Source organism: Pangasianodon hypophthalmus, chromosome 21, assembly GCF_027358585.1.
Source record: "Pangasianodon hypophthalmus isolate fPanHyp1 chromosome 21, fPanHyp1.pri, whole genome shotgun sequence".
In the NCBI taxonomy this organism is placed as follows: domain Eukaryota; kingdom Metazoa; phylum Chordata; class Actinopteri; order Siluriformes; family Pangasiidae; genus Pangasianodon; species Pangasianodon hypophthalmus.
In genome coordinates, this window is record NC_069730.1 from 15,743,914 (window position 1) to 15,769,489 (window position 25,576).

General features: G+C 41.3%; 1 protein-coding gene across 1 annotated transcript in view; it reads left to right on the top strand.

The window, feature by feature from the left end:
* Positions 1-225: 225 nt before the first annotated feature.
* tcf3a (transcription factor 3a) overlaps positions 226-25,576 on the top strand; it is a 35,582-nt gene continuing 10,231 nt past the window's right edge. The window contains exons 1-17 of the mRNA XM_026925493.3: positions 226-778; positions 6,192-6,308; positions 6,420-6,492; positions 12,984-13,054; positions 14,181-14,256; positions 15,823-15,860; positions 15,983-16,106; positions 16,257-16,306; positions 18,701-18,800; positions 19,537-19,634; positions 19,852-19,966; positions 20,122-20,180; positions 20,302-20,380; positions 20,831-20,907; positions 21,076-21,358; positions 21,878-22,013; positions 22,632-22,870. Of these exons, the coding sequence (XP_026781294.3) occupies positions 6,234-6,308; positions 6,420-6,492; positions 12,984-13,054; positions 14,181-14,256; positions 15,823-15,860; positions 15,983-16,106; positions 16,257-16,306; positions 18,701-18,800; positions 19,537-19,634; positions 19,852-19,966; positions 20,122-20,180; positions 20,302-20,380; positions 20,831-20,907; positions 21,076-21,358; positions 21,878-22,013; positions 22,632-22,870 (1,693 nt within the window). The 5' untranslated portion in view covers positions 226-778; positions 6,192-6,233. The remainder of the gene's footprint in view (positions 779-6,191; positions 6,309-6,419; positions 6,493-12,983; positions 13,055-14,180; positions 14,257-15,822; positions 15,861-15,982; positions 16,107-16,256; positions 16,307-18,700; positions 18,801-19,536; positions 19,635-19,851; positions 19,967-20,121; positions 20,181-20,301; positions 20,381-20,830; positions 20,908-21,075; positions 21,359-21,877; positions 22,014-22,631; positions 22,871-25,576) is intronic.

A 25,576-nucleotide genomic window follows, 5' to 3' on the forward strand; every position in this document is an offset into this window, starting at 1 on the left:
TTTTTATGTTTTCGGGGTATGTTAAACAAAATATTAAAGCACTTTTTCCTTGGCTTCCTGTTGCCATTCTTTCAAAACCGGGGTAGGGTGTGCAAGGAAAAGGGGTTGGGCTACTGGCTCGCGGATATTTCTATTCGTTTACACAAGTGTCAATCAAACAATCGACGCGCCCTATTGGTCAACGCTCTTGGTTTATCGCTCTATCTCCCTGTGTCCCACTCCACTCTTCATTTTCTGTCGTCTCACTCCGCGCGTTGGCATAGTGCTGGGGTAGTTGTACGACAAAATCTTGCGATTCGCCCCTAAAGTTGTGAGGTATACGATTAGTTTTTGTTGTTATGCCTCGATAAGTAGCGTCGTTACGAATTATTCTGAGGTGGCGTGGTGATATGTGGTGTTGCTCGTTTTTGGGCGTTTGAAATCGGACACCGCTGTAACGTCCTCGTTTTTCGCGGAGTGATACAGTGTTGGGGATGACAATGTGGAGGAGGCTAAAATGTCTACTAGGAAGATGAAATGGTTAGCACTGCAGCGACCATAAGAAAACTGTAGTCTCCAACTTGGGTAGAGTTAATGCTTGAGTAGTTCATACGTTTGAACTCAGGGTAGCTCGGATACAAGACCTGGGAGTACAAAACTCAATTATTTGGCGGTTTGCGTGGCCTGAAACACGGGAAGGGGGATTTTGTCCCCCAACTTTGTTTTCTCTCTCTCTCTCTCTCTCTCTCTCTCCCGAAAGGCACTCCATTTGGATGCCGAACACTTGAGCCGACAAAAGGTAAATATTTACGAACATTTCTCTCTGTAAGTTGAATGACCGCTTTTGCATTGCTTTGTTTATGCTTTAACTTTATTTTGCAGAGTTATGCAACGAATTTCGCCATGTAGCTAACTAGCATAGCAACTTTTTTTTTTTTTTTTTTTTTGATAAAGCGGGTTCCAAGTTTTTTGTCTGTTCTCCACTTATGAGCTCCTCTCGTGTGTGTGTGTGTGTGTGTGTGCGCGCGCGCGTGTGTGCATGACCGTAGGAAACAACTTCTTTGTTCCCCAACGTCAAGTGTAAAAGTTATATTTGAAGATATTTACAACTCTCTTGTCACAAAGCGTTGCCGTTGTTAGTTTTAAAGACATGTCGTAGACTTTTAAGCGCACCCCCTCCTCATAAAAATAAAAATAAATAAATGCAGGATGACTAACAGGTAGTGTTTATTAATATTTTTTTATTAGCATTAACACGAAATTGTGAGGCTATTGAACGCGCACTATGTTGGAACACTATGTGCGGGGTCGCGCACGCGGACTCAGCACAACAGGATTTTAATGCAGCGTTCAATAGCCCAGTTTGTTTATTCCAGTTTTCATCGGAAATAACTTTCCACTCTGTATTCGTGGCCTTTAAAGAGCTTTTGTAGCCCAGCGCGACGATGAACACCTTCTTTTAAAAGACTGGAGTACACATGAAACATTTTAAAACCGCTTTGGAAACTTTTTTTCGCCTCCTTCCTTTGTGTCGTGCGGAGTTTGAGGCCCGTTTCCCCCCTCCTCACGATTCCCCGCGAACCGTTTCCGTTAAATCCGCGATCTCTTATCGTCCCATAACATCGATTTCACGGCGAATAGATAACGAGTTTCCACCTCAGATCGATGCGGATTTCTCTGTGTCCATAGACAGCTAGGAAAAGAAGAAGAGAAATAGTAACTGAGGGGGGTGGAAATGGGTGTGAAGCGTAGGCTCAGACTCTTCATGGCGACTTTGGGGTCACTTTCTGAGAGGATGAAGAAACACAATCCCCCCTTTTTTTCTTTCTTTCTTTTTTTCTCTCTCTCTAGCGCTTTCTGTTTCTGGCTCACTGAGGCCGTGTGTTCATCGTCCTTATGAGAGTGTAGAAACCTTTTCTGGGTTTCAGTCTCTCTCAGCAGCGGGAGAATTAGTCTTCACTGAAACAAGTGTGGAAATATTAAAGTGTGTAGTTATGATAAAGCAGCTGGAGTTTGAGTGACAGGTCATCACTGCACGTGGCTGGAAACGTCTGCACGGCTCGCGCTTTGGAATTCACCACTGATAAACCTGCCCTAATAATAATTACTACTACTACTACTAATAATAATCATGAAAGACTACACTTAAACTACTATATTATAATAAAGTAATACACATCCATAGATTTAGGTTTGCTAAGAATCCTTGCTCATTGTGTGCAAAAGAGAGTCATTGTATTAAAGAAATGTTTAATGCTGCTTTTATATGCCTGCTACAAGAAGTAATGAAAAGAAACCTATATTTTGTGAATAATGCTGGTATTTTAGTGTCTGATCAGGCAGCTACTTGTTTCTGTGGGAGAAACAATCACACCTATTACTCAGTTTGTCTAGTCTGAATCTGTGATCGATGCTTTCGGTTTGTTTGCTATCTGGTTTGGTTTCACTGCGCATACTTATACGACTCAGAAAGCAAAACTAATGTTGGCCATGTAGAGCTGGAAATGTACTCATCAAACTTTAACCTTTTCCAAGTTCAGGAATTAGAAATCCTGAAAAATCACCAAAGCACAAAGAATCTTGAAATGTTTCTAATGTGTAAACTTTTTCTCGTTGCAATAAAACCTCAGTAGAGTGCTTGGAACAGGACTGAGACCTCCTCAGCTCAGACGGTCTTGCTTGGGTTGTTTTGGTCCGCACTCGAGTGCTATTGTTTTGTTCTGGCCTGCACAAATGAACCACATGGAGGGTTTGATTCAGGCTGCGTAACCACCGAAAGCACCCTAAAGGTTGCTAACAATATCTACCATATTCAAGAAACGTGTGACCTAACAGTTCATCACAGAATTGGTGTTATATGGTCACATGTCGTTAGCAATGTCTCAGTGGTTAAAGGCTCCGATCAGTAAGTCGTGATTTCAAGCTGCCACCGTTGGACCCTTGAGCAAGGCCTTTAACTCTAAACTGCTCCAGGGCCGACGTATCATGGCTGACCCTGCGCACTGAGCCCAGCTTCCTCACAAGCTAGGACATTTCACTGTAAATTCATTTAAAAATCTTCTTATCATAATCATGATACTGGAACCCATTTTTCCTAATACATGAGTGTCTGCTAAAATAATCGTTCCACATTCAAAAGAATTTCAATTCACTTTTCGGGAACAAGACAGCCTAGCAGCCTGTGAGCACCAGCTGAGTCAGTCAGTGTTAAAAAAGCACAGATGATATCTGGGATATTCTTAGCAAAGCATTTTGTGATGTAATTTATTGCAATATCAGTATCCTGGCATTGTGAGATGACACAGTTCTAGTTGAAAGTGACAAACCATTATTTTGTTAGATCTTTGTTAGAAAATTAGACTTGGTCAGTACGTGTTTTTGTTTTCTGATTTTTAAGTCCTCGTTATTTTAACAGATTAGTCATGGGCTGGCTAAATATTGATGAAGAATATAGTCTATTGTTATAAGAAAATAGTCTATTGAGTTATCTTGCACTGATTATCAGTGGCCTTTTAGCCAGTAAGGTCTGTATTTAATGATGCTGCATGTGATGGAGCAGCTTCTGTTCTCCATCAGCACGCAGTTTCGACTTGAATCATTTTCCTCAGTTCATTGCTTCTTTGGTTCCTATATATGAAGAAAGATTTGCTTATACATGTATGTCAAGGAAGAGACTTGGTAGAATTGACTAACACAAGAAACTGAGGCTGTCAGTTGCTTTATTCGCAATATACACAGTTTGAACACAATCTGTACTGGCTTCCTCAGAGTTCACTTTTGTTCTCGCCAAATGTTTGGAGGACTTTTAGTTTTACTAGATGATTCGATCAGTGAAGTCCTGTAAAGAAAAGCAGCACTTAAGAAAACACCAAGCCCCAATCGATACCATTATCCTAATATTAGAACATGAAAATTAGATTTGAACTGTATTTTATTTATTTGTTTATTATTTATTTGTTTATTATTTTTTTAAGGTGATGGTTTAACTACTCTAACCTAACTAACAGTGCTCTGAGGGTAAAAAAAAAGTCTGTTAAGCAATCGTGTGGTAATAATCAGTGGCTATTTAGCTAATGCTACATTCATAATGCTCTAATTGGTTTTTATGGTGCATGTGGCAGCTTCTCTTCTCCAACAGCGCGGGTGTGAATCCAGTCTGGATAGAAAGGGAGGTTAGATGGAGACCCAGTTTGTTTGCTTGTACACATTCATCCAAGGAAAGAGACTTGGTCACTGTTTCCTGTCCCTTTTTTCTTTTTTCCAGAGCGATGACGGAGCATAAGCTGTACATCCGGTGAGATTCGGCTGTGTTTTTAATCCACGTTTAGTGAGGGATGATGGCTGAAGCGTCTCTGTGAGTTAGTCAGAGAGCAGATTAAAGTCTCTTGTGGCCTCTATTTTGCAGCCTTAACGCTTTAACATCTGCTGTACTGGAACCGGACACAATGTTGTGGTACAGTCTAAAGTTTATAGTTTGGATTGTTATTGCGTACAAATCTGTGGCAATGAATGTATGGAATGTAAGAATATGCTTATTAAGGTGTATTGTGCTTGCTGTTAAAATATTTCGAGCCATTTTAAACATTTCATCCTGTTTTTTTTTTTTTATTTTATTTTATTTTTTTTTTTAATTTTTGTATTTAAATAAACGTCCCATAGACTGAATATTGACCCAGAATTCTGTTGGAGAGAAAGAGGGGCTGATTAGCTGTAGGTTTTCATTTTGTGTCAGGCAGTTTCGGTTGTAGCACTGAATCTCACAGCTCAGTGTTTAACGCAGCTCTGATATTCCAGTTAAATATACGTCGTGTTCAGGTGCGGTCGGTTGTTTTAGGCTTCTGGACCGGAGACTCGCTTCTGGTGCCTGTGTCTGGTTAACCAAGAGCTGCATGCTGTGATGTGGTGCATTGTGGGAAAGCCCAGTTTGAAGCTTTTCTGTGATGTGGAAGAGCAGTGCTCTCAGATCACCTCACTACTGTGCTGCGTTAAATCAGCCTTGACCACTTCACATCTGCTAAGTGTGTGGTTTGCTAACTCTGATTACATATGATGATATTCAGATCTGTAGGCTTCTCTACTTCACTTGGAGTGTCTGGATTTTTCTTCTGACACAGCGTTCAGTTTTGTGTAAATCCTCAGTCTTAATGAGAGTTGATGAGTCATTGTGTTGCTCATTTTATTGGTGGCATGTAGAGTTGACTGGGTTATCAGTTCGCGTCTGGTTTCTGTTCTGCTCGGAAATGAAATGGTATTTTATTCAATAAATTTTAGGTCTGTAATGTTCCTCTTCGTCGTGTCCTACTTTGCAAAATAAGGGATCTTTTATATCTAGTCCTGTTTTTTCTTGTGAAATTTGGTGGATTTACCCTCAGATGACGATTCACTATGGCTTGAAACTGAGAATTTTGATGTGGGTCAAATATTTTTATGGTCGTCCTAATTTTTAAGAGCTGCCAAAATGCACTGGCACTGAAATGTAAAACCTTTGATTCCTCATGATCAGATAGCACATTGCCGCTCTTTTTGTGCGTTCCTTAATCACAAAATTGATTGGCTGTTTTGGTATTAATTATGAAATGACTGGCTGTTTTGGCATTAATTATGTTTATCCAAGCTAAAAAAACTTGCAAGAACGTCCCAGCATGTTTATGAAATGACTTCTGGCCGGCTTTCTGACCAATAACTGAGCAAGCCACGTGAACAGAGTACTTTTGATAGCATGTTTATATTCGCTATATATATTAGAGTGGGAAGTGGGGAAACCCCGTCGAGACCTGGCGACTCTCTGCAGTGATATAATAATTAACCTTGTTGCAGATGAAAGGAAATGAAGTGGAAGAATGATGTTAAAGTCTAAGCTTTAATGAAATACATAATATTGGCTGTTTAGGCTTAGATCAGATTAGAGGCCGCATCATTTTTTATTTTTTTTTTCTCTCTTCAGGTTGCCGGGTGTATAAGTAGATTCAGTAGGTTGCTGAAAAACTGGTCACCTGCATTTTCATTACATTATCTACCACTCTTTAGCCAAGTTAATTCAATTTCTGGGCAACCTAATCACGAGACTGGGAAGCTCACTAGTCTGGCGGGCTAGCTACTGATTCCGAACTTTTCTCCTAACAGTCGCATCTAGAAACGTACTGATTTGGAATAAGTGTGTCATGGTTTGAGATGTTTTTCGGAAGCTCATTGTTCCGACTTCCCTCCCACAGGGTTTTAAAGTCGCAGAGTCTATGTGTGTGTGCTGAGAAAGAATGAGTGATACCGGCATCAGAATGAGCACTGCAGGAACGGACAAGGAGCTCAGCGATCTTCTGGACTTCAGCGCTGTAAGTGCAGCTTTCTGCCACTCGCTTTGCCAGAACTTCTCACCATCACGTGCTTCTACGCTTTTGTCCTTCTCCTGGCATAAATGTGTTTCTCTCCGCTCTCTCCTGTAGATGTTTCCTCTTCCAGGGATGAATGGGAAAAACAGATCCAGCGCTCAAGCCGGCGGTCAGTTTGGAGGCTCAGGTAGGCTACAACGTGGCACGTGTGCTTCTAACACCATGCTAACAATCATCTTGTAATGATTCACGCTGCATTTCATGACTAGGGATTGGAATCAAGAAGCACAGCTTTTAAAAAGATAACATAATACAGTATCGGCGCAACACTTCTCTGAACCATGTTGCAAGGATCTTAAAACAGGATCATCTGCTTTTTAAATAGCTGAATACTGGTGAAAATATTTGCGTTGTTTTGATAAACTAGTGTGATGGCCGTTTTCTTGTAAACCATTAGCACGACTTTTATATCATTTCAGAGCACAGACTTTTGATCCTACTGTAGTGGTGCATTCTTCTGTTCATCTTTTTTGCTGCCTACCCTTTTTCTGTTATTATTTGAAACATGGGTTTATTACAAGAACTGACAGAACATCCTCTCCTATAGACAACAACAACAAAACAGTTAAAACAAATATACAAGCCAAACCTTTCTCACCACTCATCACACCAGTGCTTGAGTTCTCTCGCACTCTCGCTCTTGCTCTCTATCTCTCTTCTCTCTCTCGCAGCACTCACTACCCCCTCCTTTCACGCGCTTTCTCTCCAGGGTGAATCTTTAATGCCTTTGTTAATTACTCTGTGGTATTCAGGCGAGAGGAGCTTTCCCCTTTGGTAACTAATCACCTGTAGTGCGTAATATAACAGAGTGGTTCACTGGAGACGAGCTCCCTTTCCTGTACAAAGACTGATATTAACTTACAGCTCCCTGTTTGAAATAAGATCAGGGTGAAGAGACACGCTCCTGTTGAAATTACGCACTGTAAAAGGTGACGGTTACTCGCATTGTCCAAGCGTTTGGTTTCTGTATTGTGAGACGCAACGCTCGCAGGTCAGAGTACAAAAGCGCTCTTCTGGAATTGAAGAAGAGCAAGACAGGAGCACATGTGCTTCCTACGGTTTCGGTACGAACAGTGTGTGCGTTTGTACGCCACCGGCGATTTTACAGATTTCTTTACACACAAACAAGCAGGGGTTATGTGTGTGTCTGGGTGGACGCGTTGAATTAGTCAAAGGCAAAATCAATCAGTGAATGTACTCGAGTGTCAGTGGTGGTCCCTGAGAGAGTGGAAGGTAAACACACACACATACTAAGACATCGGCATATACAAGCCTCTATACACACTCACGCGCACAAACACACACACACACCCCTATACATGCACCTCTACATACACACACACACGGCCAAAAGCTTACACACATGCACACTTTTACCTATACACACACCTATACCTATACAACTACACACACACACACACACACTTGTACATAGACACCTGTATATACGCACACTTACACACACAGGGCTGAAGGCTTACAAACATGCATGCTCCTATACTTATACACACACCTATACCTATACACACACCTATACCTATACAACTACACACATACACACACACAGGGCTGAAGGCTTACACACATGCACACTCCTATACCTATACACGCACACCTCTCCCTACATACACACACATTTCTAAACACACACACGTGCATCTCTACCTTTGTACCCCTCTGAACAACTTTAGTCACACCTCTGTGTATACACACCATCTGTGCACACATCAATACACATACACCAATACATATGTGCATCTCTACACACAAACACACACACACACACACACAAACACTGCTGTAGGTGAATGTTGTAACAATGTGCCAGCCAGTCACACTTAATTGACATTTCAGATGGCCTGCATTGGTTTACACGTTTTCTACACTTGAAGGTCATGGTCTTTCACAAGCTTTAACACCCACCAAACCACCGGAGCTTCCTGAAGACGTTCATACTGACCTTCTCCAGGTGTAGATAGACTCCACTGAAGCTATGACTCCATGAAGCTTGAATCACTGAGAACTGCACTGTCAGTATGAGAAATATTTTGAGTTATTTTAAGTAAGTTATTTTAGTTGGATCTCCTGAGCATCACTTTGACATAAAAGGCCTTGAATTCTTTTAATTTGGATTCGTTTGGTTTTCCTGTGTACATTTACAGCCTTCAGTGTCTGCCATGCTCTGTCCTCTTTCACTGATTTCACTGTTTCACACTTCACTTCTGTTGATGATTCAGCTCTGACTTGCTGAAAGCAATAGCAACACAGATCGTTTTCACACAGTCATTTAGAAATGCAGAATCACTGTTAAATTTATCTCCATCTTTCTGAGGTTAGCTGCTACCAGTTGTGAACGTAGGCTCTCTGACAGCCGTTTGTTAGCCGTGTATCAGCTGTGGCTGTGTGATGAGATCAACTAGCGTGAGGAAGAATTGATTCCCTGAGGTGTTGCTGGCCAGAGAGTTTCATTTACTGAGTATGTGAAAGTGAGAATAACCGGGATATATATATAACTGCAAAACTCCGCTGAAAGACACAGAGGAACACTGAGGTTTGCATGAAGCAGAACTTTCCATTCCTGAAGGCAGCCGTGGGCCTCTGAGCGAGAAAGGAAGCGTGAAGATGTAGTTTTTTTTTTTTTTTTTTTTTTTGGTTTGTATGTGTGTCTATTATGTATTATTATATGCTATGGTGTATATTAGTGCTCAGAGTTTAATGAAATAAGACATAACTAAAAGCAGGTACTGGTAAATATGTTGTATTTAAATATTAAAAAGCCTAAAATGCCACAGAACATACAAATTATTGGGCAAGAAAAGCACAAGACAATAGTGTTTTCAAAATTTGCATTCAAAATCTTTAATGATAGTTTTTTTTTAATGTTTTGTGGTTTTTTTTTTGTTTTGTTTTGTTTTTGTTTTTTGACCTGTAATAACGTTTCTTGGCACTGATATTCATCAGAAGTTTAGCTTTCTTAGGCTTCCTTGTTATCACATGTTCCTTCCTTCATACAGGATAAATCCTAAATAGGTTTGTGTGTATTGTATATGCTCAATACATAGGGAACAACCGAGTGCAGAGGTGGACAAATCATAAATTAGCCTACTGGGCAAGTGAACGCTCCAGTGTGCTTACCCAAAACTGAACTGTTCTAAATGCAGTAGCTAACATCAGTCGAGTTTGGCGAGTCTAGTTAGCTAGTTAATGTGTTAATTCAGACTAAAGGAAACGAGTGAGGCTTCAGATTACCGAGGATGGGATCACTCTGCGTAGCCATAGTCGTTCTCCTGTTCTCATTATGTTTCTGATGCAGAATATCATGTTTGGGATTTTGGCCTAAATGGCAGCAAGTCTCTGGCTAACCTTTCCAACATTTTGAGGCTTCTGCTTTGTATGGATTTTGTGCTGCTTTGTGTGCTCCTGGTTCTGAAAAATTTGCCTGTCGTCTGTGCAAGTGAAATGATTAATCCGTCTAGTAAACTAAAATGTGCGTGTATGTGTGTAGTGCTGCGGGATTTGGAAACACACCTCTAGTTGCAGCATCGAGAAGCATCGCACCACCACGATGTGCATTCTGTTTAAATGTAACGTATCAGATGGAAACTTTTGTTTCAGGAAGTCAGTAGGGTTTTTTTCTCTTTGGTTATTTGTCAAGGGAAGACAAACGCAGGTAATCACTATATCAGCAGCCCCGTTTGAAGGTGGGGTAACTACAGATAAAGAAAGAAAAAACCCTGATGGACTCGTAATCTGCTATTCCTGGGAACCGGGATACTGTTTTGTCTGTCCTGTATGCACTACGTGACCTATGACATGGCATGAGATTCAGTGACAGAAAATATGCGACCTCTCTGCATGTCTGAAAATGATTTAAATGTATCGCCACTTAATTAAACTAAGTGAAAAAAGAGTGAAAGTAAAGTGTGCCGTGTGATATTAGAGCCTTTATCCTACCAAGATTAGGAACTGTGTAAGACTTGTAATAAGTAATTGACTTATAAAAAAAAGTTTGACTCGGCAAGTGATGTTTTTAGTGTCTGTAGTGAACAAAGGAAGCATTTGCAGTCTAGATCTTTTTTCCAAAAGCTGTTAGATGTGTGTCTGATCTGATAAAACATCATCTGTTTTGGTATTATTCATAAACGTGTATGTCCTGTGGCTTTGTGGTTTTAGCCCTTTGTGTTCGTGTGTGTGTGTTCATGTGTGTGTGTTCGTGTGTGTGTGTGTGTGTGTGTGTGTGTCATAAGCTACACTCATAGCCTATGACTCAGGGGTGACTAGACCCATTCCAACATTTTTCTTCGTAATTATAGCTCACTCTTTTTTGCGGGCTTACTGTGTGCCCTCTTCTCCCTGATGAGCTGTATGGATGTGTTGGTCTTGACTCACCCTCTGAGCTGTACCATGTGTGCTCACACACACACACACACACACACTCACACACACACACACACACACACAGTGTCTCAGTCGTGCCTGCAGGGCAGAGAGCGGCATAGAACTAAGGTTTCACGACTGGCAGCTTGCGTCTCTATTGTCCTCTGTAATCACTGTGTCTGCACAAACAGGTAGCGTGCGAGAGCACTTCGAGCCAATGAATGTCCAGACAATAATGACTCAGTGGCTCATAAAAAAAAGAAAAGGGATGATAGATGCACAGGCGCATGTACACACACGTGTACACGTCCACAAGGAACTGAGAATGTTGAGGAGGTTATAAAGTCGTGATTTCACCGTGCAGGTCTCTCATGTGACCCTGCACTCATGCCGACAGGATCAGCTGCAGCCATTAGGTTCTAACCAACAGTGGAAAAGTGCATGTTGGGGTTTTTTTTATTGAGCCTTCAGAGCGAAGTTTTGTTTATTCAGGTGCTGGGGGAATGGCTCGTAACTTCTGGGCGCAGCTTTTTCCCCTAAAGACTGAAGTTTTCTGCACCAGAGCAGGGCGGTTTTTACACATTCGCCTCCCCATCTTCTATTAATCATCCTCCGTGTTAATAAGAGCGAATGTTCAGCATGCTTATGAATATGGATTAAAGCTATTTTTGAGAGTTTCTCTCATACACCCCCACGTATCATCGCCCTCCTGTTGCCTCTCACATTCCGCAGTATTAGCTGTCTTGTTCGTTCTCTCACTCGCTCTCACTTCATGAATAGCTGTAAATAGCTTGCTCCCTGCACCCCGGCATCCTTAAACGTTCTTTTAGCAACGCTGCTGAAATGTTCCAAGCTTGCAGGAAGTCCCCGTATTGTTGAAGCATGTAGGTAAATAAATGGCCCTTGATGAGATTTCCAGAGGCATTGTTTAAAGGCAGGTTGTGTGGCGTAGAGAAACAGAATGCCGGTTAACACACTCGAATTGTTCTTTCCTGTTTTTTCGGTTCTGCTCCGTTGATGATGTGTGCGCGCATTGACAGAGGAGTCAGATAGCGCCACATTTCAGAGTGCACCAATTTGAGACGAGGGGTGTGTGAATGTGTGTGTTGATTGAATTTTCTGACACTAGCCCACGTCTCTCCACTCCAAATCACCCCAGAACGCCAGCGGCAGATTACGGTTGTCACGGCAATGGCACCGGCCTCGCGTTTTGCTCCGGTTCTGCTCCGCTGCCGACGCTGTCATGATTCCCTCCTCTCCCTCCCTCCTTTCGCTTTTAATTAGACAACAAAAAATATGAATATTCATAAGTCTGGAGTTCATTAATATGCACACTTATGCAAATGAGCTCACAATTAAGGCTCTTCTCCCCAGAGATCGTCGCCAGCGTTAAAGTGAGGGAGCTGTGTGCGAGGTGGGGGATTCTGGAAATTTCTGCTCCATATATCTAAAATTCTCCCGATTCCACTACCGGGTTGTGTGTTGATTTGTGTGTTTGAAATCGATTTTAAATTGATATTGCAATGAAAACAGCAGTATATAGATTAAATGGAGTCAGCACAGCAGGTGCCCTGTATTGTGGCCTTTTTTTCACAGACCTACAAACCAGTATGTCACTTGTATGTTCATAATAAATCTCTTCACACCTTTAGGATGCTCAGATAAGACTCTGGGACCTATAGTGTAATGATTAATCTGGTTTTGGCCTGGGTATGCCCCCATAAGGAGCGTACACATGTACAGACAAGTAATGGTGTACAAACTAACAGGCATGAGGTACTAATGAGGTGATAGCTCGAGGTGTAACATACAACATACAGCATATCACCATTTTTTTAAATTTCCCCTCTAAATTATTCATCATAGCAAAGCATCAACATTAAATTAATCCGCTTCAAATGGATGGATTACCCAAAATCCATTCTTAATGGTAGGCTGGTGTCGGCCAGAGCAGAAATAACTCTCTGATTGCGCTCAGCGTTTATGCTGTGCAAGCCGTGGGTATTTTTATTTTGTTCTGATTTCACGGCTTTTATTAATAGCTGACGGAATCTTCTGGAGCGACTCGCTAAGCTGTTACTTTCTCTGCGTCGGCACCGAAACAGGCCAGGAAGCAGAATGTTCTACGCTAAACAGCCTGTTTATAAACACTAATAATGTTAATTATAATCACTTTAGAGGAGCTACAACAGGTTTTCTGTAAGAAGCAGGTGTAAGCAGGGACGTGTGCTTGTGTTGCAGGTTTGGAAGATCGGAGTGGATCAGGCTCCTGGGGCTCAGCAGAGCAGAACAGTCCATCCTTCAGTTCACGGGTAAGAACTAACAGAGCCCCATGGCTGTGAGTACATAAAGCACGTAGCATGCTGAGACAGAGCTGCTTTTACAAGCTAAACAGTGTCTGTCAACGTTACAGCCCATTAGATGTGAGAAACGGACAAACAGAGCTGGATGTTTCATGTGTTTGCTCTCAATGCTGATGGGTGACTGTTCCTAGTGTCTTTATGTAATACAGAGCTTTTCAAGTGAAACAAAAAGACAGCAAACAGCAGTTTTCATACTGCACTGTACAGCTTTATTCAAGCTGTAATTTAAGTGATCTGCGATTTCAGTCTGCTACAAATTGGCAATGACTTAATCATTTCAGGACAAATTATATCTTTTTTTTCCTTCTTTTTTTTTAACTTTAAATATACAATGAGCAGATTCAGTAATAATAGTCATTTTTGAATTAACCATTTGCAACCCAAGAAAAATAGCGACCTGAACAACTGGAATGTTCCCTTAACGTTTCTACACACACACACACACACACACATATACACATACACACAGCTGATGCCTAGAGCTCTGCATCCTCAGGTCACCAGACAAGAGCTCAAGACACGACCACTGATTAAATCAAGGATCAGACGTGGATCAGACATGCTGTAACAAACCAAGCAAGGCTCTTTAGCCACTCCATAAATACGCACGGACAGCTGCAAACGTAATGGTTGAGTCACATTTTGTGATCCTCAGGCACGTTTTACATGTAGGTGAGGTGTTAGTAGGTCAGTTGGTCAGCCAGCGAGCATCAGAAGCGTAGTGACATTGATCTGATAAGAGGCAGATAAGACGAGGTGATCACTCAGACGCAGGAGACAGCCTACATCGGAGATTGGGCGACAGTCGGTAGTACTGATACAGAAGAAAAGTATATGTATACAGAACAAATAATTTCTATGTAAATGCAGAAATGAATAAAGTGGCTTCTTTATTATGGGACAGCTTTTACGTTACCAAAAAAAAAAAAAAAGCACACAAGCTTCATCTTGCTTGGATTGCGGGGTAATGGTGGTGTTGTGAAGTGTCCTTGGTGGTGTCCTTGCAGCATGTAGTGATCGTTTGCTCTTAGTTGTGGTTGTGGTATAAATGCTTATTTCTTTTTGGTTTGTGTAGACATTTGACAATGTGGGCCACTACAGTGAGCATGAAAGCATGTCCCCTTCGTCGATGTACAGCTCAGGAATTGGAGGTATGTCTATTCATCAAATGTATAGTTTTGTGCAATTTCAAGCCAATTAAAATTTAAACACATTATCAAGGTCTGTTTTAGATGTTACGCAAATTTCTACTTATGTTATTCATACATACAGTTAAATTTTTAATTGTTGTGGAATGTCCAAGATAGTTCCTGTTATCAGTTACGTTATAGACGCTATAAACAAATTTTACCTCACCAGCCTTTCTTGAAGTTAATAAGACAGAAAAAAACACAGCTTACTGAGAAACAGGAGTGCACAGTGTCCTCTTCTGGAAAACGTACTGACAGTGTCAGAAAGCACTGACACTGGAGACTCCTTCTCCTTACAGAAAGCATCACCCTCAATGATTATACATTTTTCTTCATTAAATAAAACACAGTATTTGTTATTAGGCTTAGATTATGTAGATTGTCCACTATTCAAGTCCCTGTGAATGAATCATTACTATAGAAACAATAACGTATTAGAACAAGTGCATTAATATAAACCTGGGATTTGGATTACAGTTTCTGACCAATCAGATTTGAGAATTCATCAGCACTGTGTTATAAACGTGCTTTAATAACACTTATATGATTACTCATCCTTGTGGTGCCCACACACACCACCCTCAGTGGAATCCCCACTCCGGAAGTGCTCTCTCTGGAATTCCCTCGGTTAAAGCCCACTTTGCTTGTGTTTGGGGTGTGGGGATGAGTGTCAGGACTGGGGTTAAGTCCACTGGAGCGCAGCCCTCTCCACTGGGACTTAAACAGGGGGAGACGGCTGCCTCTCATGAACAGTGGTAGCGAGGAGGGGGGCTGTAATTAGCGCCGGAGCATTTATAATGGGCCAGTTTGTTGTTTGGAGCACAGGCTGAGGCCGTAAACAGTGCACCTCATACTCTCTGGCAGCCCAGCCGAGCCAGATGGAGGCCGGCCAAACACGGAGAGAGTAGCCCTTCATCCAGCACCTTCTCGCTATTCATAACACACTACTGTCCTGTGCTCTTGCTTTGATATTTAATGTATGCAAAGGATTTGTTTGATTGTGTTTCATATCGACATGCTTTTATTTACACTTTCTTTATTTCTGGCAGAAATAAATAAGGCATTTGCTGGGTATTTGTACATGCTCCATAAATACAATATTCTGTTAAATCTCCATTTACATGTTCATCACCAAACCAAATTTATGCTTTCGTGAGAAGCTATATTTAGTGTTAATTTTGCCAAAACAACAAGAAGCTCCCAATATGTCTCCCAAATGTTTATCTTTATTAAATAGAGCGCAAAAGAATTCGTCCACCACATTATTCCACGTCGTGGTTGCCTGACTCGCCCCGGTTTTGTTTTAAAACAATGATCTGAATGTGAAACATCATGGAAAGATTCTTGTAATTATTCAATTAAATGGCTATTGAACAGGTTTTCACCTTATTTGAGAGTAAGCCGAATTATTTTTGATTTACGTGTGTATATGAAGGTTTTTATTTTATTTACTAACAGTTGGGTTATGAAGAGATTATTATGCCTCAGGTATGCCATTACTATAACAGCATGTGCTCTGCATTGCAGGTAAATCAGACAGAGGACCTTACTCCTTTGGCACACAGGTATCATCATCTAATGGAACTCGTGTTTTTATGCTTGCTTTAATCATTTTTTTTTTTTTTTTTTTTTTTTTTTTTTTTTGTACTGCCATTTTAAATTTTATCAACTTCTCTTTCCTCTCCAGTTCCTGCAAGGGGAGATGTCCATGTCCAGTCCTGATGGCCTGTCCCCCTCTGGCGTAAAAGCCACATCGCCATTCTATGGATCTTACCCAGCCAATCGTAGGAGGCCTCTGGATGGAGTGCTTGGTAAGATAGCTAGCGAGCATGGGGCACTCTGGAGACCCTCTGCTAAGATATAAAACACTGCAGAAAATCGACACTGTTCAGCTGGCTTTTCTTTGTCTCAAACATTTGTGACTGTGGGTTTGTTTTTGTTTTTTTCTTTTCCTCATTCAGATACCCCACCGAAGAAGATCAGGAAAGTACCACTTGGTCTTCCGACCTCGGTAAGCGCAGTCATCTGTGGTCTGTGGGCGTCTGAATTTTTGACATGTTTGTGACCTCATTAGTAAACTGTAGCTCTGTCAGAGCACAGAGCACAGAGCCTGAATCTGGGTCTGGATTAACAAGGATCCATCAGACTAAACACACACGCACATCGTACAGAGAAACACATTCATGCCCAGGCATTCACGCAGGAGTTTTTACCTCGCATAAATAAATCCACATATGAATGTGAGCATAAACTGTTCAGCTATAACTGGCTCTTCCTATTTTTAGGGTCATGCTTACTCATGCAATTTGCTGTTAAGCATTCATGCATGTGTCTTTTTGTCAAAATAATAAGCCTACTCCACTTCTCTGAAACACACAACAGTGCACAGTAGGGCTAAGACACTCTTTTAAAAAATGTATTCAGATTTCACTTGCTTAAAATATTAAGTATGCAGATGTTAATAAGGCTATAATTTTATATTTTCCCAACAAACACTAGCAAAAGAGATGTTTTTCAAAAAGTGAAATTTATTTTCATGATCTAAGATAGTTATAATTCTATTATTCTTTACTATGCATTAATGAATAAAAAACTAATCCAAAACATTATGTTGTCACTGATCTTTAGCTAGTTGCCAAAATAATTAATTAAATTATTTCCTGTTTGCCATGCTCACTGCATAGGACAGATGTTTGCAGACTTTTTTCAAATAAAATAGATAAAAACCATGTGAAAATATAATACACTACAGCCATTTAAATATTTATTTTTTAGTATTTTCCATCCCACTTTCCGTCTTTCCCCAGGGTTTAGCAAAATGGTGTTCTCTTACCTACATAGTCTAATAAAATAAAATATTATTTAAAAGTGAAAGTACAACTTTTTAATAGAACTGCCCCAGGAAAAAAAAAAAAGATTTTTTTTATTCATACCTGTTAGATACAAGTTTAAATAGACTTGCATTAGGTGACCAAAGTAATTCATAGGGTCTTAAACTGTTTGATTTTTTGCCTTTGAAATTCTAAACATTTTGAAAATATATGGTATCATTCTCACAGCTTTAAGTGGGCTCTTGCCCAGCCTGCTACATCCCATCACAGAGTGAGAGTCAGGTTCTAGTACCCGCTCTTTCAGTTCTGCTCTGGAGAACTGGAATGGCAGTGCTTCCTGTGTAGCTAAGCCACCATTTAACTGAACACTGACTCTGTTTGATTCTGGCTTTTAACAATTACGAACAGATGTCAGAATGCACCGAGTACGGTCAGCACCTCATTTAGTCACAACCCTTTTAACCCACAAAAACATGGGTTCCTTTGTGATGTCCTCTTCTCTTGCTCCGTCCCATTTTTATTTTTAACCTCTCTTCTGCTCCCTCCCTCTTTTTACATTTTTTTACTCCTCCTCTTGTCCCCATCTCTCTCCAATGCTCTTTTTTTTTTTTTGCCCATTTCCCTGCCCCCTCCATGTCTGTCTTTCTCTCTCTCTCGCTCTCTCCCCCCTCTCCCCCCTCTTCCCCCACATTCACTTTTGCCTTCTTGCTCTCTTTCTCTCCACACTCGTTCCTCTCCCTCCCTCTCTCCCAGCTGCCTGTGGTGTTGGCTGGCCTCCAGGAATGGGCAGATGGCTCTGTAATTGGGAATGCAGCTCTCTCTCTCTCTCTCTCTCTCTCTCTCTCTCTTTCTCTCTCTCTCTCTCACATACACAAACACACATACACACACATACACTGTCTTTTTTCTCCCCCACACCTTCTCCTTCTCTTTCTATTTCCCATCTCCCTGCACATCATACTGTTTAATCAAATTACACAAGTAACCCTCAAAGCCCTGGATCGTCAGTCTTCGGAGCTTGAGTTCTTCATTTACATCGAAACCCTGGAATCCATGGAACCAATTAAATCAGACAGGATCCCTACCTGTGCCAAGTATAAATGACTTTGTGGTGTTTGTGCATCTAGCAATTGTAACCTTCTGTTTCACTGCTGAGTTTAGCACATCTGTATATGATGGCTGTCTTGTGATTGCCAGATGTGATTTAACACTATACATTGCTTTCTGCATACTGTTCAGCCCACTCAGATCTCTTAGAGGGGTGTGTGAGCAAGCATGTTTCTCTGTGAAGGAGTGTCTGTGGTAGCCCACGCAGCTATTTGGGATGTTTCTCTTGGGACAGCATGTGCTCTGTGTTCTGTATTCTGTGGTGAATGTTTCCTGATTCACATTCAGATCCCCAGATCACTGTCCCAACAGATCTGCACCATGACACAACGTTCATGGCAGGTGTTTTTTTCTCATTACATAAGTGTGCAGATATCCAGATCCACATGGATTTATGGTCTGTTCTCAAATGCCCATGTCTGTAATAAAAAAATCTCATCCTGTGATGATTTGGCTTGTGTTTACAGGTTTATCCAGTAGCTCCCAGTGACGACTACAACCAGGAAAACGCAGGTTTCCCGGCTTCGAAAACCGGCAGTATCTACCCTGGCACCGTGTACATGCAAGGTGTGTGAAGTGTTCACTAGAGAGCAACAATTTTTAAATGCAAAAAAAAATTTAATGTTGTTTTGAAACACTTTCTTCCATATGTTTGCAAAAGAGCAATATGAAATCTGAAACTGAAGTAAGAGTGTATGACTGAATGCATTTCATTCCAGTGGTATTTCTACCTCAGGATCGGCTGTTCACCTCATGACTTCCTTATATTCTACAATATTGCAGTAGATTATTGGGACCACATTTTGGTGGCCATATGAAAAAGGCGGGGCTACTTTTTCGTTTATTTCACATTCTTAAGCTTTTTGATGTTTATTCTGGCTGTTTTATAGTCACGGTACACAGTTTAATATGTAGGCCATTAGCTATTTATATGGGCTGTAAACATCTTGTTGGAATTTTTCTAATAAAGGTTTTAAAGTCAGGCCTCGGGTCCAGGCACGTTTTGAAACAGATGCATTCTAGTTGTGGATGCAGTAAATAATTGCTAGATCTTCTGGGCTTTCTATTCATTACTGTTTGTTTAAAATAAGTGGTTATTTGGTAACAAAATAACATTCAGCATCTCAAAACCTAGCAGCCGACTGCTATCTATACCAGCTCCATCATAAGGTGCCCAGTGTATTTTCTCATCAGTGAAGTTTGTTGTGATTGAGGAGACTGTTTCATGCTTTCTTACAAACTGCAAGTAGTGGCTGCTGTTATTTGAAATAAAAGTGACTAGGCTATTGTCTTGTGTTAATAGAGGGTCTGCAGGACCCCTGGGCTCAGTCAGGTTATTCCTCCATGCCCAACCTTGGCCAGTCCGGCCCATTTGCTGCCATCAACCCTCAGGATCGCCTGGTGAGCTTTGCACATTTCTGTATTTCTGACAGTGTGGAGTACATGCTTAAATACAGGCCATGCCACTGTTATTTTAAGATATGAGAAATTTAAGCCCATGTTGCATGCCTGACTTAGCATATTTGTAAGTCGCACGCTATACAGTGTGCCACAAAGTGTAAGAAGCTCATTTGTTTTTTTTGTTTTTTTTTTTTGTCTCCCGCTCTCCTCTCCATAGAAGAGACAGCCCCTGCCCCTGTCCCCTCCATCCTACCCTCACCACGGCAGCGAGGTGAACGGTGGCTTCCAGTCCGCATACACACCTCCCATCAATGGAACAGACAGTATCATGGGTAAGAAGCCCTGTCCTCCTCCAGTCACACACTAATGATCAGCTGCGCATGTCATGCTCTTTCTGCCCACTAGCTTCCACGTTCCAGTTCAGGAATGCTCAATATCACTTGTGTGCGCATGTTTAAGCTCTTTATTTTCTTCTCTGTCCTCTCAGGCAATAGAGGCAGCGCTGCAGGAAGCTCGGGGGATGAAATTGGAAAAGCCCTTGCTTCGGTGAGTTACACTAGCCTGGATCTCGTCTTAGTTTCCCCAAAAAGGATTAAGGTAGAAGTAGTACATTAGTATGTGCCCACGTGTGATCTTTAAATGTGTCACTTTCTTCTTTGTTGATTAGATTTACCCTTCAGACAACAACGGGAGCAACTTCTCCTCCGCTCCACCTACCCCGGTGGGCTCTCCTCAGAACATGGCAGGTTTGTGTACATCAGCAGGCCTGATTTGTGTCTGAAGATATGTGCTTGTCTGGTACAGATCCTGCAGCGCCATCTGTTGGTTAGGACCTGTAATCCCATTCAGTTTTTCCAAAGCGAATACAGATGTTGTAAATGCAGTACAGTCGGAATTATTAAAGAAATGCCCAAAATAGATTTCCGAAACGCTGGTTTTTCAAAACAAAAAAACATGTTTTTTCCTATAAATAAATTCAAAAAATGAATAAAACGGCACCTTTTGTCTGACCGAAGTTTTCTCTGTCTAAATAAAATCAAGGCATTGGTGGAGATAAGGATGTTGCAGGAAGATTTTGGTGTCACTTCATCTGAGGATAACAAAATATAATCACACTGCCTCTGCAATGTTAGGCAGGATGCTAAAAACGTAGCTACAAGATACTTTACCAGAAGTTTCTTTTCTCTCTTCTGCAGTCTCTGCTTCCCAGTGGCCCAGAGGATCGACTCAGTCTGCGCAGTCGCCCAACTTTGAGGGAGGACTGCAAGCTCTGGTACTCTTTGACCAATAATACATCAGAATTTGCAGAGTGTAGATTACATCTTTTATAGGTTACAATTCTTTTTTTTTTTTTTTTTTCTCTCCTCTTTCTTCTGAGATTTCAGTGAACTTGTAATAACGCGTGCATCTGTGCTGTGCCCTGTATGGTATAATTTCACAGCAGAATAAGATGGAAGACTGCCTGGGTGAAGCCTTGCATGTGTTGAGGAACCATGCGGTGGGTTCGGGGCTGGGTGCAGAAATGCACACCCTGCTGAATGCCGCTGGAGGGGCTGCAGGTCTGAGCTCCCTCAGCCAGACCTTCTCCCTGCACAGCAGAGTGCCCGGCATGGTGCCCAGCCATCACGAGGAGTCGGCCGGTCTGACACCCGCCAGTACCCTGTTACACGGGCAACACACAGCTACACAAGCCCCCGCAAGCTCACAGCCAGAGGGCTTCTCCAGTAAGTCACATGCTCATGTAGCACAAAAAAAAAAAAAAAACTTGTTCAGGGCTCCTTTTCTAGTGCAGAGCCTTGGGAAGTGTGAAGCTGGGAACCAGAACTCCTGTGGAATACAACCCATACATGCATACATATATCATTTATTAATGAAAAAACATTTTATCTGCGTGTAGTTACATTTGATGATGTCTCATTAAGTATGTCAGTAGAGGTTATGGCCTAAAAACCAAGTCTTTACTGTTTTGTCTGTTAAGTAATAGCCATTGTCTATGTCATTGTCTAAATGTGTGTGAACACAAACTGCCTCAGGATAACTGCTGCTGAATTGTGATTTTTATCAAGATGTTCAAATTAGCATCAAACCAAACATTGTTTAACAGAGATTGCATTTTCATTAATGTGTAGAATACACTACTATTGTTTGTTTGGCTATATTGTGCACTCTTGGAGTTCAGTACTGGGTAGTGTAGACCTTTCCAGAACACTCATCCTCCACCTTGCTTACTGTGGTGTCTCAAGGTTTGCCTGGAAGTCTGCCTCGCACCGGCAGCACAGATATAAAGAGGGAGGAGAAGGAGGATGACGAGAACTGCTCTGTTATAGACAAGTCCGAGGACGAGAAGAAAGACGGCAAGACGAGCCGCACACGGACCAGGTACCCGACCCCATCACACGCACCACAGCACACAATAGCATTAGTGTATAGTGGGTCTTGTTAAAGGACACAGCTAAGGTTAGATTGTTGAATCTTTTAAAATTGTTACATTAACAAGCAGGGAAGAGTCTCTAGTGACGCTCTGACAAGTCCGTGCAGAACACGTCTGCCTTAGAGTAGGACACCATGCTCAACACAAATGAGTTAATGTGCACATTATTTTTAGCTGCTTGCTAACAGTAGGCAGGATGTACATACTCATCATTAACTGTTGTAAATAAACTTATAGAAACATAATAGAAATATTCACCATCTTTGAGAACAGAACACGTGGACATGTAAAATTAGAGACTGTGTAGTGTATATATATACACACACACACACACACACACACACACAGAGAGAGCGCTTTATTCCGTACAGAACCACACATACTGTGCTTGCAGTCACTTGACCAGACCAGAGAACGGAAACACAACCATATGCACACTCACCCACCCTCATCAGTGTCAGCCTAGGTGCTCCTAATTCTGTAACTAGCTTATTATTTGTTGTGCCTGTAACCCCCCCCTCTCACCCCCTCTGTCCCCACGTCTCTGCTGCCATCAATCTGTAAAGTCTTGACAATGATGAGGACGACGAGGACTTGCCAGCGGAGATGAAGGCGGAGCGGGAGAAAGAACGGCGTGTGGCCAATAACGCGCGAGAGCGTTTACGTGTGCGTGACATCAACGAGGCCTTCAAGGAGCTCGGTCGCATGTGCCAGCTCCATCTGAACAATGAGAAACCGCAGACCAAACTGCTGATCCTGCACCAGGCCGTTAATGTTATTCTCAGCCTGGAGCAGCAAGTGCGAGGTCAGTGGGCCTCGCCTCCCTCTCGGAAAAACGAGACCTGATCACACACAGTGGAGATGTGGCTGTGGGGTGGGCTAGCAGTCCTGCTTAAAGAGAGATAAGATGGCTTGTTTTATGGTAACGGAGTAGACAGCTGTCAATATGACAATATGGTCTATAGACACATTTATATAAACTTTATGATGGGCATGTCAAGTAGTTACATAGTCAAAAACGTGTAACAAAGCGTTGTAATGAAGCGTTGGGAAATGCTTTGCTTTTTTAAAATCACCAGGTTAATTACTGTTTTAGTCTGGGTAACACCAACTAGGCAGCCATTTTAATCAATTTATCATTTGATATAATCTGTAGTGTTTTTTTTTTTCTGTTGTATTTTAGCAGTGACCTATAGACTTGAACTCAACGTTCTTTCTTTTTCCAACCAGATGTATTGGCGCCTTCAGGTGCCGTTATTGCTGGTCAGCAACATCACTTTGTTCTCATTAGGATCTCTTCAAATCATAATAGCAAGAGCTCTAGACCATTCTTCTTATGTCACATTCTAACATAAAGGCAGCTTATATGTTTAGCTTTGGATTTTTTTATGAATCAGGTATTTATTATAATAACCATTAATTAACTGCACATGCCCATCATTAACAAATGCATTAATCTGTTAATGTACAGAAATACACAAGCCTGCTTTACCTTTCTCTAGGTGGGACTAGTAGCTGATGAGAATGGCATAGTGCTTAGTACATGTTTATATGTTTGTATTTGTGCATGGCCCTGTCCCTGTCTTTTTTTTTTTTTTTTTTTTTTGCCTGTTCAGTTAATCCTGTGTTTGTTTTGCCCTCCACTCACTCACATTTAATTTCGAAGCTAGTCTTATCACTTTCCCACTCACCTGCTGTCTGTATTTGTGTTTAGTCAGCATATTCTCTTTCTTACAGGTTTAGCACATTTGTTATTGTGTTCTGCAGGTTTCCCATAGGTTTACTGTAGCAGCAGTGCTGGCTGCATATCTAAACTAAAAATTTGTGCTGATTGTACATGTTATTAATGTTAAAATTGAAAATTGAATGAGCAGCACGAAAGTGAAAGAATATTTAATGATGCTCTAAATGGACATGAATCCCTGTATGGGATGTCTGTTTCGCATAATTTCGTTATATATTTATTAATTAGCAAGTAACTGTCACGCAAAAGCCAATCTAAAAAGTGTAGTACCTAATCGCACTCTGCATTAACATCGAGAACGCTAATACCCTGATGATTGCACTAAATATTAATTTGGAAATTGGACATGAACCACTAAATGTGAATTGTTAAATATAAGATTAGTAGTTGATTTTTCCTGACACACATTCATTGAGTTTGTACGCATAAGCCTTCTGCAAGGCAGATTTGTAAAGAAACATTGTGTAACTAATATTGTGAAATGGTTTGGTTTTCACCCTGATATAACACTCTCATCTGTGAGTGTAAATACTATGGAACGCCCTAAAGTTGGCCACTGAAATGCTTGACACTGATATTGACTGAGACGCCAAAGTAAAGGACGCTTCTGAAAATCTGTGCAAAATTAATAGATTAACCAAAAGTTTGATGTACATAAGATTCATAGAAAAATCTAGGAACAGCGGTAGCTTTTACCTTAAACCTTGCCACAATTTTAAGCTGTAAATGTTAACACTGTGGGTTTTTTTGGGGTGGCAATGGGAGCTCAGCTTTCATTTGAGTGAAAGTGTGGTATCCATTATCATACTCTGGTGGCTGTCTTTATCAAAGTGGTGCTAATATTTTGTGTGCATGTGTGATGGGTTACCAAAATATATTAATAGTGAAACAATGGTTAGCTTATCTATTCTGGTTTTGGTTATCAGTGTACACCAATGTATACAGGTGAATAAGACCGTGCATTGTTAAATCAAAACCCTAAATCACAAATCTTATGCTGAAGTGGCCATCTTGGGGTTTTCCACGCTAATCTTTTTTCCTCAGTGCTTTAATAACTCTGTAAAGACCTCTTTATGTCTAAACTCCTCACTAGGATCTTTGCAGTAAAACAGCTGGTTTTATGTTGTCTTAGTCTTGCTCCTCTTTCCACGCTGTATACTCTGGCAGTTCAGACGAGCTGACTTTGCAGTATACAGATGCTCATTTATTAACAGCTGTTTCTTTTTTTGTCCCGCTTCCACTCGCAGTTGTATTAACATGCTCCTGTAACTCTTCTGTTTGCAGCTTTTTTTTTTTTTTTTTTTGTGCGTGTGTGTGTGTGTGTGCATGTTCTGATCTGCCCTGTCTGGACACCCCCCTCCTTTTTTTTTTTTTTTTTTTTTTTTTGCCAGGTTGTCCTTTTTTCCATCATCTCTCTTCATGCTTCTCTCCTCATCTCCCAGTTCTTACAGATTGCAGCAGGCCGTTTGATCTCATCATGAATAAACACATCTCTGTGTAAAGGGATGGGTTTAAGATGAGACATCAAGCAGATCTTTTTCTTCCTTTTGTTTTCCTTAGCTTTCACAGTGGCTGTGTGTGTTTGTCTATACAGTACTTGGCAGAAGGTGCATCGCTCTCTCCCCTCCCCCCCCCCCCCCTTTTTTTTTTTTTTTTTTTAAATTCACTCACCCTTTGCTCCATGGCAGCCCCCACAAAAGGCCCTCATTCTCCACTGGCGATTTTTGCACTGAAATCAGATCCACTCCAGAGACATGTGGCAGGTGT